This window comes from Schistocerca piceifrons, chromosome 1 (genome assembly GCF_021461385.2).
Source record: "Schistocerca piceifrons isolate TAMUIC-IGC-003096 chromosome 1, iqSchPice1.1, whole genome shotgun sequence".
NCBI lineage: Eukaryota > Metazoa > Arthropoda > Insecta > Orthoptera > Acrididae > Schistocerca > Schistocerca piceifrons.
In genome coordinates this window covers 589,204,278-589,221,906 of record NC_060138.1, presented here as the reverse complement: position 1 = coordinate 589,221,906, position 17,629 = coordinate 589,204,278, and the positions used below count along the sequence as shown (strand labels likewise).

Genomic DNA, 17,629 nt, shown 5'->3' with positions numbered 1-17,629 from the left:
AAAACATTTTAATGCTGATACATGTGCTGGCTGACCACTACAAAAACAAATAAATAAAAAAAGACTACAAAAGATCAGCCACTTCAATAACCCATCTAGTACTGTATTTACCTAAGTATAAGATGATGCTGAATACAAGACCCTTCAGCAAAACTTTTTTTATTATTTATTTTTGTGCATATTCTAATTAAAATTACAAACTGTTTTATTGATAAAAAGTATCTGCTAAAAAGTTAACATTATACCTATTCTAAACTTACGCCCTTCGTTATTATCTACATTTTGATACTACAAGGAGAAATTAAATAAGCAAAAAGAAATGGTTTACATAATTTTTACCTCCACTACCTTTTTACTAAGCCTGTTATCTGTGATACCACTATTTTAATCATCATCATTATCCTAATAGCAGAGCTGTGAAATTTATATTTTCATGGTCATTTATATTTGGTTGATTCTCCCGAATATGTTGCAATTTATGAGGCTGTGGTTATGGCAGAACATGAGAACACAGCTGTTCTGCCTTTTTCCCTCTGAATGTTTTCTTTTCTTAATAAGCAGCATAAATATTTGTATACGGTATCCATGCATGTATGAGAACTTTTATTGCAAACCTGTTCAAATACCATACAAGAGTTTGTGAGATTATAGAATTTAATGCTATTTCCCCCTGTCTTTCAAAAAAATTGATAAATTTGAAGTGGAGCAACAGACTGTTGTAGTGGCTAATTCATCCCTTGCACTAGTGTCGTGTGAGCCAAATATCATGTGATCATTCGAGCAAGATTGATACATATTGAGTGCTTTGGTGTATCAGAACATATCTAGCCTGTTTGAATGTGAATATCATTTGTGCATCTCTAACCTCCAGAATTCTTCAAAAATAAATCTGCATGTGACCCGAACAGCCAAAACTTCACCTTTAAATATAAGAGACCCACTATATTAACCTGTTAAATGACATAAAAATGTTGACCTTAGCAGCAATAGTTTAATCTGTGAATATAAGTGACCCTGTACTTTTCAAATGAAGAATTTGGGGTAAATCCTCATCTTATAATCAGGTAAAAAATGGTAGCACTGGCAACCTTTGGAACATTTTTATCTCTCATGATCCACATGTCTCTTGTTAATAACTAGTGGACATGTTGACTAGTGACCAATCATTCATTAGGCAACATTTTTGTTCCACAGGTGAGGTTTGAAAATAGTGAACATAGGTACTGCATTCTTCAAGCAAAACTAATGCATATACATTTCTGCTAGCTCCACACCAGTTGTCACACACACATCTGCCAGTTCTAATCACGATTCTTAGTCATGCCAAAAAGTGGTGGCTTTATACAACATAAAAAAGAATGACTGTCCCCTGAGAACACAGCAACTGTATGTAAGTTTCTATGCATTCACAGAAAATAGTTTGTGTGGTTGATAAGTGCAGCATCTTGCACAACAAATTACCTATAAGGAACATGTAAAGCTTTCCACAATGCTGTTAAAAAAAGCTATTCAGAAATCTGGTTGGGAAGTGATTCCACAGACCCCATAGTCTCAGACCCTAAGCTCTCAAACTTCCAAATTTTCCATTATTTATCCTTATTTTCAGATAAAACATCATCTTCAAACTTTGCTGGGTAATTTCTTCTGCTCCAAACCAGAAATCTTCTTCAGATATGACACTGAGAAAGTATACCAAGAGCAGAAGATACACAGATAATGGATGAAAATGTATTGCTGATTAATTACAGTTTGCTAGTTGCTTCAGCAAATAAATAGCTTTCTCACAGCCAAAATGCTCAAGGAATATTTTTATCAATCCAATATAAAACCAACTGTCATTGTTATTTACCATACACTGGAAGAAATGTTGAAGGTTTGAGAACATAATGCAAAAAAATTGTGAAACAGACAGTTTTGCAGTGCAATAAAATACAGAACATGCAAAATCTGGAATTAGCAAGTAAACTAGAAAGACCTAAAAATAAGGCAGAGAAAATGCCACGAGAGTTCACGAAGCACATACAAGAATCAATGTAAAGTTAACACTATGAATTAAGAAAGTCACAAGACTTTTAAATCAGGGTTCAATCTCATCTGATGTTACAAAGCAACGAAAAAGCCATGAGAACAGCTGAGAGAAAACCCTCAAGGTGAGAAACAGAAGTTTCTTTTGGAGATGGGGAATAACTGTGCAAAGCAAGAACTGACGGTATAGAACTGAGAAAAATCTTAGAGAATGAGAACCCCTTTCACTAAATGTCACATATCACAGTATATGATTTAATGTGAAAAAAAGCCACAAATTTTTTTGGACTTTTACTCACCACTTTTGACTGATGCTGATGGTTGCAGTACTCCGGCTCGCAACTGCTGTGTTGCTAGATTCAGTCCTGAGCTTAAAAGCTGCAATGCACGTACAAGCAAGACCAGCTGCTCAGCACGCCGAGTTCCTTCACTCTGTCGTGATCCTCCTCCTCCTCCTCCTCCTCCTCCTCCACCACCACCACCACCAACACTACCACCACCACTCCCTGCACCATCCGCTAATGCTGCTAGTGGAGTTGCGCGAGATGCTGCCAACTCTGCTACACAGTCCGACAGTGCTAACACGAAATTTAGTTTGGCCAGTGTCTCATTGTGTTCCCGCTGTAAAACATATAAAACAAACTATGAAAATACGACACTTATGTGACAGCTATTAAACATGTCACTAAAATACTAAAAAAATTAACCATATAAACTTTAACAAAATAAATTGTCTTCTGATAGGACCTTATTCTTAACTACTTCAACAGAGATAAAACAGAGGCAAAATACCAAAAACTGGCCCCTGAACATATATTATCACCTGTGATTTAATTACTTTTAGACTGTTTGTCAAAGACAACATCTACAAGGGCGATTATGCAGCAGTTCCAAGCCAGAGTTACCAACCTCAAAAAAAAAAAAACTGTACAACAATTAAAATATTCCTTCCATTGTTATCAAAATAAGTGGTTAGTTGAATAATATATTGTTACATCCTGTACCATAGTTGTACTGGACAAATGAGACTAAACTGCATAAAAGGATATTTGTCAGAAGAATTAAATAACCATACCATACATGAAAGTGTACCTCTCTACAAACATGCATTCATGCATTGTCTTTGTTTTATTAACCAAAGTCCTCACATAATTTGGGTAATATCTACTTACTCAAAATATAAATAGACTAAAAAATTCTAAAACTTTTTAATGCATACATATGTGCTGGCTGACAACTTAAAAAAAGGGGGGGGGGGGGCTACAAAAGATCAGCCACTTCAATAACCCATCTAAATCTCCCTCCTTATGAACAGACTTGGCATTTAACAAATTTTAATAATATCTTTTTCCTTTCATTACTTTCTCCATTTATTTTGTAGGAGAATTTTTATGGAATTAGCCAATAATGCTTTCGAAACAGAATTCATAGTTAATAAAGTATCTGCTTTGGAAATTGGATTCATAGCTAGTAAAGCATTTGCTTTGAAAATAGAAGGTCCTCAGCTACTCTTTAAGTGCTTTTTATTTTATCTGTTTATGTTTCAAGAGAAAGTGCTAATACACAAAATCGTATTTTGAGTTACTGTGTGTGTTGCGTTTCGTTAAATTCAAAGGCACAAACATAAACACAATAACACAAAGGTGGTGGATGACCAAACAAAAAAATACAGGCTGCTATTTAAAACAGACATATGGTTAATATATGTTAATAATGAAGAAAGTTACAAGGAAGGCTATCATGCTGTTTAATGTGCCATGGCAACTAAATAATATTTGGTTGAAACATTTTATATTTTGCATCTGGCAAAAAGTTACTTGATGGTGGTCAAGATAAATGGGAGACCCTGTACAGTGTGGAAACTGCCACTCAGAATGTATATTTGAATACGGAAGCCCAACTTCTCTCAGTACAAGAGCATACGTTCGACTGTGTCGAACAGCACGAATGGCTTGGAAAGTTGCTATTTCTCTAAATTTTTAAGAGATTTGTATTCCTTCAGAATAACTACACTGAGAGATTTGTCACCCCAGGTACACATAACAGACTCTTTGACATGTCATCATTAACACAACTCCCCATCATCATTCTTCCGCGTGAAAATACACTTTTTTCCCTGTTATGTGACCGTATTCTCTTCCTCGGCACTGTAAAACTGATCAATCCTTTGAATGGTTATGGTTTTATATACTGATGTAGAATTTCCCAGGCGCAAGGGGGGAGGGGGGGGGGGGGAAGTTTGAGGGTTTGTAGGCCAGTCATAGCTCACGTCATGTGATCTCACCAGCTGATAACAGAATAGGACACGTGATGCAGTCAGTCATTAGCAAGATCACTCTTAAGTAGCATGAACACTCAATTAAGAAATGTTATGGTTTAAATTAATAGATATAGCTTTCACATATAATATTGGTCTCTAAAATTAATAAGCTGGAAGAGAAGCTAAGCTTCCACATGTAACATTGATCATTTTTGCACGTGTTAAACTTTAAGATACATCACACAAATGTGCCAGTAAACTTTTAATAACGATTTAAATGTCTGATCTTCTGGGCTTGAAATTCTTCTAAATGGTCTCCTCAAAGAGCTGATTTTTAAATGAGAGTCAAACGCTTTGTGATTTAAGAAATTCGTCTTACATTCTCGCACATAGTTCATCTTGCGTAAAAGGAAATTTAATTTGAACGTAACGCTTTTCAAACCACCATTTGCAACATTTTCCCACAACCTGTTATAAATAGGTTCGTTTCAGCAGATGCAAGAGTGTGCCAGATAACAGGCGTCACCACACTTGCGCAGCTACGATGACGCAGGAAGCCCAATGTTCCTATGTGTGAAACATTAAAAGATCTTGCATTATGTCATAAGAGAAACAAGACATCAGAGGATACTTCAAGAGCATCGGAATTTCGTGAATCGTACTAAAATGCATAATTCAGCTTAAAGTGTACATTCGTATGTCCAGATTCGGATGTAGATTTTCTTGGAGTACCAGTACTGTATTACTTCATGTTTGATTCTTTGTTATGACGTAATGCCATACGTGTACTTAAAATGCAGCAAACAGTTGAAACTAGCCAATAGCGTGAAATTAAACACTTTGTTTCGAATAAATTGACTGCCTCAGCGGAAAAGATTAATAAAAGCAAAATCTCTTTAGCAAATCGACAAAAATAACTTCATTGTTCTGCATGACGATTAATGCTTGACTGTCAGAAACGTGGAAATAAAATCTGAAACTAACAACATATTTTTGCCTTCTGTAATTATGCAAACGTATTTTAATTCATTTGATAGCTCCTAGCCATAAAAATCCGTTTTGTTTTCATTTAACGTGAGAGCAATAAATGAAGAAGAAACAACGTAAACTCAGCTCACATGGAGACGACCCACCTCCCCACCACAGCTCAGACTGCACTGTGCATCAGCCCCGGATCTGCAATATTTCCGAACTGGGGCAATAATAGACAGTGGCACCCAGCCACACTTCCTGTAACCAGAAGCAACTGCACATGCCCAAGAGCCCACCCTCAACTGCTCAAATGAATCTAATTTAAACGCTGTTACGTCACGCTCATTGGAGGCAATTTGTTTTTATGAAGCATTGCACAGTATTTCTAAAGCATTTGACACACTTTGCTGTTGGCAGACGCTTGTATGAGCACTGTGTTTTGTTGTTGTATACAGCGTATTTCCTTTGCAACTTAAGTTTCATTTCCGTTTTCTTTTATTCTTTCGTTCGTGTTGAGTTGCTGCAGTATTATTCTGCAGTAGTGTGATACAGTAATACCCTTTGTTAGAGTATCAGTTCTTACCAGCCAAGATCAAAAAAATTGAACTGAAAACTAAATCAATCAAAAATTCCCCGAATTCTAAACAATTCCCGAGTTTTTCACGATTTTCTCCCGGATGAAAAAATTCCCGGGTTTTTCCTGGATCTCCACCAGGAGATCCCGGGTCGTATACACCCTGTTTAAAGTACACTACAACAATACTTGTACCATCCATTGTATAGTATATCCAAAGATAATTTACAAATACAGAAAATGAAACTTACATTTTTGTTTTCTCTTTTATGGGTGTGTGTGTGTGTGTGTGTGTGTGTGTGTGTAGACATCTCATATCTGTACATATATGCTTATCTTTCAAACAACATGAGTACATCTGTAAAAATTAGCTTATCTTTCAAAATACATTATAAAAAATATGAATTTAAAATATGTCTTTATCATAATGCATTCAAAACTATCACTTTTAAAAACATTTCTGTCAGGAAGACATGGCAAGTATTATATTTTGGTAGCATATCTACAGCATTTCACAACAAACTGGAAGAGCCCATCTAAATTAAATTCGTTTTGTTGTTTAGAAATTTTACAGGTTTTTTTTTTTCTTTTCTATGAAAATTTCCAATTCTCCCAAAACATTTAACAGAGGGTCTTTATCTGTGGTGTGGGTAATTTTCATATTATTCTGAATCTCACCTATTGTGTGTTTTGTTGTTCTCAAATGTTCACCAAATGCTGTACAATTTGAATTTAAATCACAATTTTCTTTACAACGTATTTTAAAGGCTATTCCAGTTTGGCCAATGTATGTGCTCTGACAATTTTGGTAGATCCTTTTATATACTCCTGAATTACTGTATTTGACCTTATGTACATTCTCTTTGTACATTAGTGCATGTCTAAGGAAGTTACTAGTTCAAAATGCTACTTTAACTTTCTGTCTTGGGCAACATCTCACAATATGATCTGTTTTAGGACATTTTATGTATGTGTAATATACCGTTTGTTCCTACTGGCTTGCCAATACTGTTGTTTTCTTTCATTTAATATTTTTCTGGATAGTGTGGTACAATTTCATTATATCACGTTCTTGTTCCTTAACACTGTCCTTTTGTTTGTCTGTAATTCTACAGCTCTGTCTGTAAATGGTAACTGTAACATTCGGGGTAAAACTGAATAGAAATACGCTTTTCTGCATTGGATTGGATGATTTGAATTATTCCTTATAATTATGACTGGATATATAGGCTTCCTGTAATTGTTAAAAATATGTGACTTTTCAGACTTTCGTGAAGGATCTGTTGCATATACAGTTCTTGAGTTTGCCACTGGACCATACTGAGTAAATCCCACTATATTGCATCAGTGCACCTGCCCAACATCTTCAGGTGGTGGTAGTTGCTACTGTCACTGCTGCAAGATGCAACTGAGTTGCAACTGATGATAATCGCGCGGCGGTGCCGAAATTTATTGAGCCGGAAGCAGCAATACACGTGCACGGGAAGATGCTCGCAGTTTCAGGAAAGTGGCGCTCCTAGTGCCCCCTGCTGGAAGCCACAAAAAGCCTTCTACACATGCACTGTGGGTTATGACTGTGCTGCCGTATGCTTCCATGGTTTACAGCTGAATTAAATCTCAGCAGTGTGTTGCATGGAGTCATGAATCGGAAGTTCTTGTTTTCTCTGTTTTAATTTAATGGCAGCCAGTGCTCGATCCCAGGTGGCACGTAATTGAAAACCTGCATCTCTGTTGATAAGATTGTCTGCCATGTGGATAAGTACAGCCTCATTAACAACACAGTTGCAGAAAGATGATGCTGGGGGTAAAATTTCAGTCTTTTCATCTATACTAATTTTGTTCACGCTGATCTTGTCAAAATACTGTAATGTTTTCTCTATGTGATCTTCTTTACACAATAGCACATTTGTGTTACCCATATCAGATTTTGTCACTGGAACTCCAGTATCTAGAATTTTTTTTATTTAAAGATTTTACTGTGGTCAGTTCCAATATATTAGAAGTATTTGCATTTACTGCATTATGTAGGGCTTTGGTCATTTGTAAAGCTATTTTGGTTTCTTCATTTTTGTTGCAAAAACTTAAGTTATTTTTGCCTCAGAAATTAGCTGCTTTCATATTTATAAGATTTTTATGGTGGAACAGGAAAAACGCCAAATTTTGTATATTTTGTAGAAACCATCGATTACCTGTTACACTTGTGAAAACCACATATTTTGTGTTACATTTACACAAAATTTTCCTCCTTAGCAATAGCTCATTCCAACCCACACACACAATTGGATGGATTGGACTAGTATGATAAATACCCAAAGCCTTTATGATGTCAAATGAATTAGATTCGCTGAAATAAAGTGAATGGATAATTTGATATGTAATCAATGAAGATATAGTTTCATTCCAATTCATCCATTAATTTCATGTACTGTTTACGGTATCTCCACTAAATGCATTCCCAGTGCTGTTTTCATATATGTGATGGGAGAACCTCTGGTTGTAGTGTTCAGAAATCATTGGAAACATCAGCAACAATGATGGTTTCAGTCTGGTTTGGAGGCATGTTCAGATATCTCAATAGTTGTGGTGACTGCTCACAAAACTCTGTGAAGAAATTTTTATGCCTTTATGCTAAAAGAGTATCATGAGATATAATTAATATGGGGACTTTATGAATAATTTATAGAACTCTTGGAGGCAAGCTGTAAGTGCATTATGCTCATCTGCTGAGGAATTTCATACTGTTCTGCAATTTTATATAATTAGTTCTAAGAGCTTTCTGGTGGGGTATCACATTATTTTCTTGTCAAACAGTAAGCCAATTACACGGTTTCACCCAAAATTTAAATTAGTGGCCCCCACTCTGAACTCTGGTTGGTTAAAAATACAACATTGGATTAAAAATGTAAAGCAGAAAATTTAAATTTACACAAATTTTTTGCTCATATGAAGTCCTCAGAATAGTCTTTTTCACCCATTCTAACCATCTTTCAATGCTCAGTTGTAACTGTCATGGTATGGTTATCATGCAAGACAAAGGATAGAAGATTTTTTATTTTATTTATTTACACGTCAAGTTCCGTAAGACCAAATTTAGGAGCAAATCTCCAAGGTCATGGAACGTATCAGTACATGAAATTACAACATAAAAGTAATAACAGATAAAAATAAATGTTCATAAACCTGAAAAAAAGTCAGCCCATAAGTTTAAGTAAACACTATCAGCAATACAATAAGAATCAGCTTAATTTTTCAAGGAACTCCGCGACAGAATAGAAGGCGTGACCCACGAGGAAACTCTTCAGTCTCGATTTAAAAAAAGTATGTGGATTACTGCTAAGATTTTTTAATTCGAGTGGCAGCTTACTGAAAATGGATGCATCAGTATACTGCACACCTTTTTGCACAAAAGTTAAGGAAGTCCGATGAAAATGCAGGTTTGATTTCTGCCGAATATTAACTGAGTGAAATCTGCTTATTCTTGGGAATAAACTAATATTGGTAACAAGAAACAGCAATAAGGAATATCCATATTGAGAGGTCAATGTCAAAATACCCAGACTTGTGAACAGAGGTCGACAAGAGGTTCGTGAACTCACACCACTTATTGCCCGAACCGCCCGTTTCTGAGCCAAAAATATCCTTGTAGAATGGGAAGAGTTACCCCAAAATATAATACCATACGACATAAATGAATGAAAATAAGCAAAGTAGACTAATTTTCATGTTGAAGTATCACTCACTTCTGATACCGTTCGAATAGTAAAAATGGCAGTATTAAGTCTTTGAACAAGATCCTGAACGTGGGCTTTCCACGACAGCTTACTATCTATCTGAACACTTATAAATTTGAACTGTTCAGTTTCACTAATCATATGCCCATTCTGTGAAATTAAAACATCAGGTTTTGTTGAATTGTGTGTTATAAACTGTAAAAACTGAGTCTTACTGTGATTTAATGTTAGTTTATTTTCTACAAGCCATGAACTGAGGTCTTGTACTACACTATTTGAAATCGAGCCAATGTTGCACACAACATCCTTTACTACCAAGCTGGTGTCATCAGCAAACAGAAATATTTTAAGAGTTACCCGTAATACTAGAGAGCATATCATTTATATAAATAAGGAACAGGAGTGGCCCCAACACTGATCCCTGGGGCACCCCACACTAGACAGTACCCCACTCAGATCCCACTCTCACAGCCGTTATCAACATTGTGAATAATGACCTTTTGTTGCCTGTTGCTAAAGTAAGAGGTGAAACAATTGTGAGCTACTCCCCGTATTCTGTAATGGCCCAACTACTGGAGGAATATTTTGTGATCAACACAATCAAATGCCTTAATTAAATCAAAAAATACACCAAGCGTTCGAAACTTTTTGTTTAGCCCATTCAGTACCTCACAGACAAAAGAGAATATAGCATTTTCAGTTGTTAAACGACTTCTAAAGCCGAACTGTACATTTGATAGCAAATCGTATGATATAAAATGATCAATTATCCTTACATACACAATCTTTTCAATAACTTTTGCAATCACTGATGGCATAGAAATAGGTCTAAAATTATCTACATTATCCCTTTCTCCCTTTTTACACTACTGAGTACTTTAATCGCTCAGGAAACTGACCATTCCTAAAGGAAAAATTACAAATATGGCTAAAAACAGGGCTAACATGTGCAGCACAGTACTTTAATATTCTGCTAGACATTCCCTCATAACCATTAGAAACCTTAGTCTTCAGTGGTTTAATTATTTCCCTCTTGTCTGTATCACAGAGGAGTATTTCAGACATCAATCTCGGAAAGGCATTTGCCAAGAAAGTTATACGATTTCCTGTAGAAACTAAATTTTTATTTAATTCACCAACAATGCTCAGAAAATGATTGTTAAATACTGTACATATATCTGATTTATCAGTAACAGAAATATTTTTACTGCAAACTGACTTTATATCGTCGACCTTGTGCTGCTGACCAGGCACTTCCTTCACAACTGACCATATGATTTTAATTTTATCGTGTGAATTAGCTACTCTATTTGCATACCCCATACTCTTTGCCTTCCTAATAACATTTTTAAGCACCTTACAATACTTTTGTAATGGGCTACTGTAGCTTGATTGTGACTACTTCTAACACTTCGATATAATTACCACTTTGTTCTACATGATATCCTTATCCCACTAGTCAGCCATCCGGGTTGCCCATTACTGCTAGTACCCCATTTAGAATGTTCTAACCGAAAGCAACTCTCAAAGAGCATGAGAAATGTGTTATGGAAAGCACTGTATTTATCATCTATGTTATTGGTACTATAAACATCCTGCCACTCTTGTTCCTTGACAAGTTTTAAAAAAACTCTCTATTGCTGTTGGATTAACTTTCCTACATAGTTTGTAATTAAATATGACATTGGTTTGAGTACAAAATCCTTTTAGTGTTAAAATTTGTGCATCATGGTCTGAAAGGCCATTCATGCTTTTACTAACAGAATGCCCATCTAGTAATGAAGAATGACCTTTTTTTTTTTTTTTTTTTTTTTTTTTTTACACACAGAGACACTCCCCCACCCCGCAAGGAACTCTGTGAGAAACAGTCAGCTAATCTGAAGCCTGGTAAAGGAAGCCTCTGAATTATCAAATTATTTACGCGGTGCTCGGATATACCAATAATTTCAGAGTCAACATCTATTAGCAGTTCACTAACATTATCTCTAATACCTCTTATATTTTGATGAAATATGCTAATTCCTTCTCTACTTGGAAACATTACATCCTCTGAAGGTGAGCCCTTAGTTAGAGGGACTTCCTTTAAGCAGGTATACCTACCAGCTAACTTCAGTCTAAAAAAGATGCAGCTCTAACACCAACCACTACAGGAATTTTTCCATGAGTGACACCACCACCACCACCACCACCACCACCACCACCACCCACTACACTGTCACCTATAAGCTTAGCCAGCCTTCCCTTCCCTTACCTATTGAGGTGCAAGCCATGCCTAGTGAAACCCAATCTACTGATGGACCCAACTGGCACCATTGAGATGTGACCCATGCCCTCTGCGATCAGTGCCCTCCCCAGCCCCACGTTAATGTGCCTAACAGCCGCATTAAGGTGAGGCCAATCATGACGCTGAAACAGCTGCACGAAGTGCACATTAGTGCCACCAGTTTGAGTAGCTATCTTAACCAAGTCACCACTGACATCATATTCCCCGTCCCTATCGAGACTGTTCCATGCTCCACCCACTATCACTACCTGATCCTCCTTCGTAAAATTCTTACACAGCTCCCCTATGCTTTCAGTCACCTGAGCCAACCCTGCACTAGGCTTCACAATGCTGGTGACCTGGCACTCACTCCCCAACACTTCCTGCAACTGCTGGCCCACATCTCTACCATGGAAACTACCTAGCAGCAGAACCTTATTTCTGCTAGACTTTGCAACTAACCTAGACCTCCCAACTGCTGAGGACTGCTCCAAGTTCCCTACATCTACAGCTACATGAGGCTCCTCTCCGCTCAAGTCTGACAGCTGGTCATTTCTATTGCATGTATGCAAAGTAAAACTGTCTGAATACCTCCTCTTCCTAGCTGCCTTCTTGCTAACTGCCAGTTCCCATTCTCCACCACCCTTCACCCTCCTCAATCTATCTAGTTCCTCCTCTGTGCATTGTAACTGCACCTGAAAGGCACAGATCTTACGCTCCTGCTCCTCTATCAACATGTTTCTACTACAGACTCTGCATTCCCAGGAGAGGATCTCACTAAAATGACCATTGGCTTCCCCACTGCATTCCCCCCATGAAAATACTTTGAACAAATCCCACACCATAATCCACCACTCACAAACCTACGACAGTTGATGATGATGATTAGTGTTTTAGGGTGCACAACAACGAGGTTATCAGTGCCCATTCCCAAAAGAAATGTTGACGAGTGCAGCCAAGATCTGTTAAACAAAGATCAGTTCAGAGCCGATCTTTGCAGGAATTGGGAATGTTCAAATTGCAAGATTGGACACGACACATCAAAACAGGTAGATAAAACTAAAAATAAAATACCAGTAAAAAACAGGTAAAAATAATTAACTGTGGCTGGGTGACCACTTACAAATAATGGGAGACCAAACCACTGTACAGCACATTAAGGCCGCAATCCCAATATTTTAGGAAGAAGTCCATACATCACACTAAAACGTAAAACTCTAGCGACACTCGCCTCATTATTAGTTAAAAGAGAGGGCAGGTCTGGTGGAAAACTGAAATCTTCCCTCAAACCCGCATATAAAACACACTCAGTTAAAATATGTCGTATCGACAGCTGTCCCCCACAAGTCGCACACATTGGTGGCTCCTCACGACGTAACAGAAAACCATGTGTCAATGGGCAATGTCCTATTCTAAGCCGTGTAAGGGCTACTTCCTCAGCTCGTCGTTGTTGGAAGGAGGTGAGTCATGGATGGACAGAATCCTTCACTGCTCGTAACTTATTATCCCTCATGTCCAGCCACTGAGCCTCCCACCAACGCATGACCTTCTGCGCCACGAAAGATGTTATTGCCTGCAGGGGGGACGGAACAGCGAGCAGGAGGTGGGATGGAGCAAGCCTCCTTGGCAGCCGCATCTGCAAGTTCATTTCCAGGAATCCCTATGTGCCCTGGAACCCAGCAGAAAATTACATCCTTACCCTGCTTTTGCAAGAGCAGGAGTGCGTCCTGCACTTCTTGCATGATCCGATCTGCTGGGTACATCTGTTCAAGAGCTTGTAGAGCACTTTGGGAATCGGAGCATATGATGAATTTCGTGCCATGGTGTCGTCGCATATGCTCTAATGCTTGCAGAATGGCAAACAGTTCTGCATAGTAAACTGAAAACTACTCTGGGAGCCCTATCCTACGGACGGTATCGGGAAACACAGCAGAGCAGCCCATAAAATCCCTGTTTAGACCCATCTGTGTAAACAATAATAAAATATGAATGGCGGTCTAAAATCTCAGTAAGTTTAATTTTAAAAAGGTGGTCCGGGGTACAATACTTCTTGTAAGCAGCCAGATCAAGAAGTAATCTTGGCCCTTGTAGTAGTCAGGGAGATCCCCTACTCCATCCCTGGTGGAGGACCTTAATGCCCTCCAGGTGTACTGACTCGAGACCTACGACAGAGCTCATACTTCTCACTCATGGTAAAATTTTACAGTTACTGAAAAAAACTACATGTCTATGTTACCAAAGTTCAGTTACACCAGTAGAACTACTTAAGAACTAATAATAATGGTCTCGGAATTCTTTGCCTACTAAGAAATCAACTACTTGTCTTAATACTGCTACACCACAGCTAATACCAATACCAACAAAACTTCACATAATTATTAGCTAAAACCAAAAAATTCAAACGGCCACTGTAACACTAAGCGAAGTTAAAACACTGAATGAAAATTTTACTGAAATATTTCACTAGAAACAATAATAAACGTCAACTGAAAACTAAAGCATGAATTTTACTGAACGACTTCAACGCACAGAAAACTCTAAAAAACACAGCGAGCGAACGATTACAAAAGTTTATAAAGTTGTTATTTCGCCACAAACGGCACGCAACACCGCTGAAATCTATTAAATTTAATAACAGTATTACAGAACACAAATAAGTTTGTCAGTACCTAGCTTTATAACTGCTACAGCAGCAGTGCACGCTGCAAAATGTAAACACACTACTGAGGCTTAGACAAACGATGCAAGCACACTCACAAATAATAGACCACTCGAGTCAATAACACAGGAAGAAAGACTGAGATTAATGAAAATCCACTAATAAGTTACTTTTATGGCAAATATTAACACAAATAAACTTTAAAATAAGTAAATGAAGTCTAAAATTTTATAAAATATTAACGAGCAATTTCAACAGCAGTGCAGCACATGTGACATCACACTTCCATCTCTGATTTTGTGATGTGTTTGCATGTTTGTGACAGCCTTGCTGAAACTGAAACTAGCTGTCTGATAGCAGTCACCAGTAGTCCACTTTTAACTTGACTTTTTTGTTTGGTTGCTTGAATTATCTACGAACAGGGATTATATAACAACTCGGCTTTGTTGGATACCTTTCTCCAAAACACAACAGTCTCATAGGGCACTGATGACTTAGTTACAGAAGTAACATTTCCCAAGAACTGGCTATATAAGAAAAGTCATTGAGTCGCAGACATGCACAGTGAAAAATACTGCTGAACATTCATGCTTTTGGACAAGAGAGGCCTTCTTCTTAAATAGAAAATACAGATACATACCCACAAGCACAACTCTCACACACATGGCCACTATCTCTGGGCGCTAGGACTTCCCATTGTAAGACGTCCTTATAAGACCAATTTGTGAAGTTGTCATTTCCCAGGTAACAATACAGGAAACACTCATGTATAGGCACAATGAGTATGATTACGTTATCAAGGGTAGTGCAATGCTGCCTGAATCCATTCTAGAAGGGGTTATATGGTTTTGGTAAAAGAGAATCCATACTTTTCATGGCTACAGATAGAACAAGTTCCATCACCCATGTGGAGAGCTTCCAAATGAGCAGTAGATAAGAGAGATTAGAGAACAAGTGAAGTGAGCAAGAGAGAGAGAGAGAGAGAGAGAGAGAGAGAGAGAGAGAGAGAGAGAGAGAGAGAGAGACTCCTCCTCCATCTCTGATTTTGCGATGTGTGTGCATGTTTGTCACAACCTTGCTGAAACTGAAACTAGCTGTCTGATAGCAGTCACCAGTAGTCCACTTTTCACTTGACCTTCTTGTTTGGTTGCTTGAATTAGTAGGTCCCATGATGTTCTTATGGACAGCAGGGAAAAAAACTCATGCAAAGCCACATGTACATGAACAAGCCAACAGAACTGATGTGTGGCCAATACTCCAGAACTGCAGACACACAATTGTTTTGCTCCAGCAGTTATTGACCAACTAAGGCACAGCTCACATTAAGGTAACGTTTAACACTAATGGAAATTCCTGGATAGGGCAATATATAAAATAAGGGTAATGCAACAATCGACATATAGCAGGCTGATGTTTGGAGAACAGAAACATGTAACAGTAGACAGTATTCACACTAGCCAATTCATTGTAGATAAGTGGAGAAAGACAGTAATACCGTGTGTGATCAAGGACGATTGTAAAAAACCCTTGGCTGAGTTATCTCTTTCAGATCACATGGGGCTCAACTGGAGTAAGATTTGAGATTATAGTTTTTTTCCCCAAGAGATGTTACAGAATGGTACTGGAAGTAAATAATTCGTGAAACATCTATAGAAGATGGTTTTGCAAAAGAAGTGGCATTCCACTTTGGTATTGGAGATCAGGATACACTTTTAAATCATCCAGAAAATCAAAATGGTATTTCTCAAAATATAAGAACAGTGTCAAGACAACAAACACATACTTACAATAAAGCTCAAATGAGCAATTACAGAGCCTAAGAGCATGCAGAGAGTTGACATAGTTCTTTAATTTTGGGAAATACTATTTTGACTATCTGGATGATTTAAAACTGGATCCTGACCTAAAACTGGCCATTAAGTGCATTAAAGTGAAATTTTCAATTTTGGCTGTGTTTACATTGTATAGATTGACACAAGTTGCTGCCCTGCAACTACTCCAGCATGCTGGAAGCTCATGGCTAACTTTAGGTGTGGGACTGAAGATTTGATAAAATTATGTCTCTGAATGAGAGCTTCTGGGCCAACTGTGAGTTGGTTGTTTTGGGTGTGATTTCAGCAATGGTCAAGCCTGGTTGGAAGATGCGTCCGAGTGGAAGAGTAGGTAATGTATCAGAAGTTAATTGTGTGAGAGAGGAAGAACATCAATTCTGAGGTATCTGAACAACGTGGCTGATAACTCAGGTGGTGTGAAGTGTTTTGTTCAATCTTATGATTGACTTCAAGGAGAAAGATCCTGTTGTGATCAAAGACCCAGAGGTTGAAATAAAGACAATTTTAATCAGAGACTGTAAGTGTTTAGAGTGGTGATTAGACAAGGGAATGACAAGGATAAGGGCTGATCCTTTTGGAACCGAAGGAAGGATTGGTGGAAAGATAGGTTAGGAACAGAGATAGTAGCTTTTAGGATGAGGCATTCAGAGGTACTACCAAATGGCAAGCACGATTGGAGAAAAACAATGTGAGACTGTAGCTTTGCTATGGAAGCAGCACATATGCAGAAGGGGGGAGGGAGGCACACTGTACTACTCTCATGAGTTTCTCAGAGCAGGTACCTTCCTTTGTCTTTGCCTCATTGTAAGTGTCAGCCGCTACCACCACACATACCTACGAGTTGCTGTTTTGACTTCACCCCTTGTCATGTTCTCTGACCACCATGACAACTCATTTTGTCCAAGATTACAACTCACAACAGATAGGGCAGGCAGGGGAGTCAGTCAGACAGTCTCTCTCTCTCTCTCTCTCTCTCTCTCTCTCTCTCTCTCTCTCTCTCTCTCTCACACACACACACACACACACACACACACACACACACACACACTCACTCACTCAGCACCTAACCTCTTTGGTGAACAAATCCTCATCCAAAAAGATTAAAATTTAAACAAAAATGCATTTACGGATAATTTTAATTGCATTACTTATTGTTATTTTGATTCAATGTTCTACTGTCAATAAGGTTCAGTCAGCCAGAAACCTATTTTGAAGAGAGCTACCTTGGAAAAAAAAAGCACTAATGGAAATACAAAGGTATCTATAAGATAATTTGAAGCTGACTATTCCCAAATAAAAATTCAATTTATCAG

At 37.8% G+C, this 17,629-nt stretch overlaps 1 protein-coding gene across 2 annotated transcripts in view; it reads right to left on the bottom strand.

Annotated features, from left to right (window-relative positions):
- Nucleotides 1-17,629, bottom strand: part of LOC124802951 (serine/threonine-protein kinase unc-51) — a 173,724-nt gene that overhangs the window by 48,733 nt on the left and 107,362 nt on the right. For both annotated transcript variants that reach the window (XR_007017168.1, XM_047264046.1), the window contains exon 18: nucleotides 2,325-2,646. Coding sequence is in view for 1 of the 2 variants with exons in the window: in XM_047264046.1 (XP_047120002.1) it covers nucleotides 2,325-2,646 (322 nt within the window). In the remaining variant the exon portion in view is untranslated. The remainder of the gene's footprint in view (nucleotides 1-2,324; nucleotides 2,647-17,629) is intronic.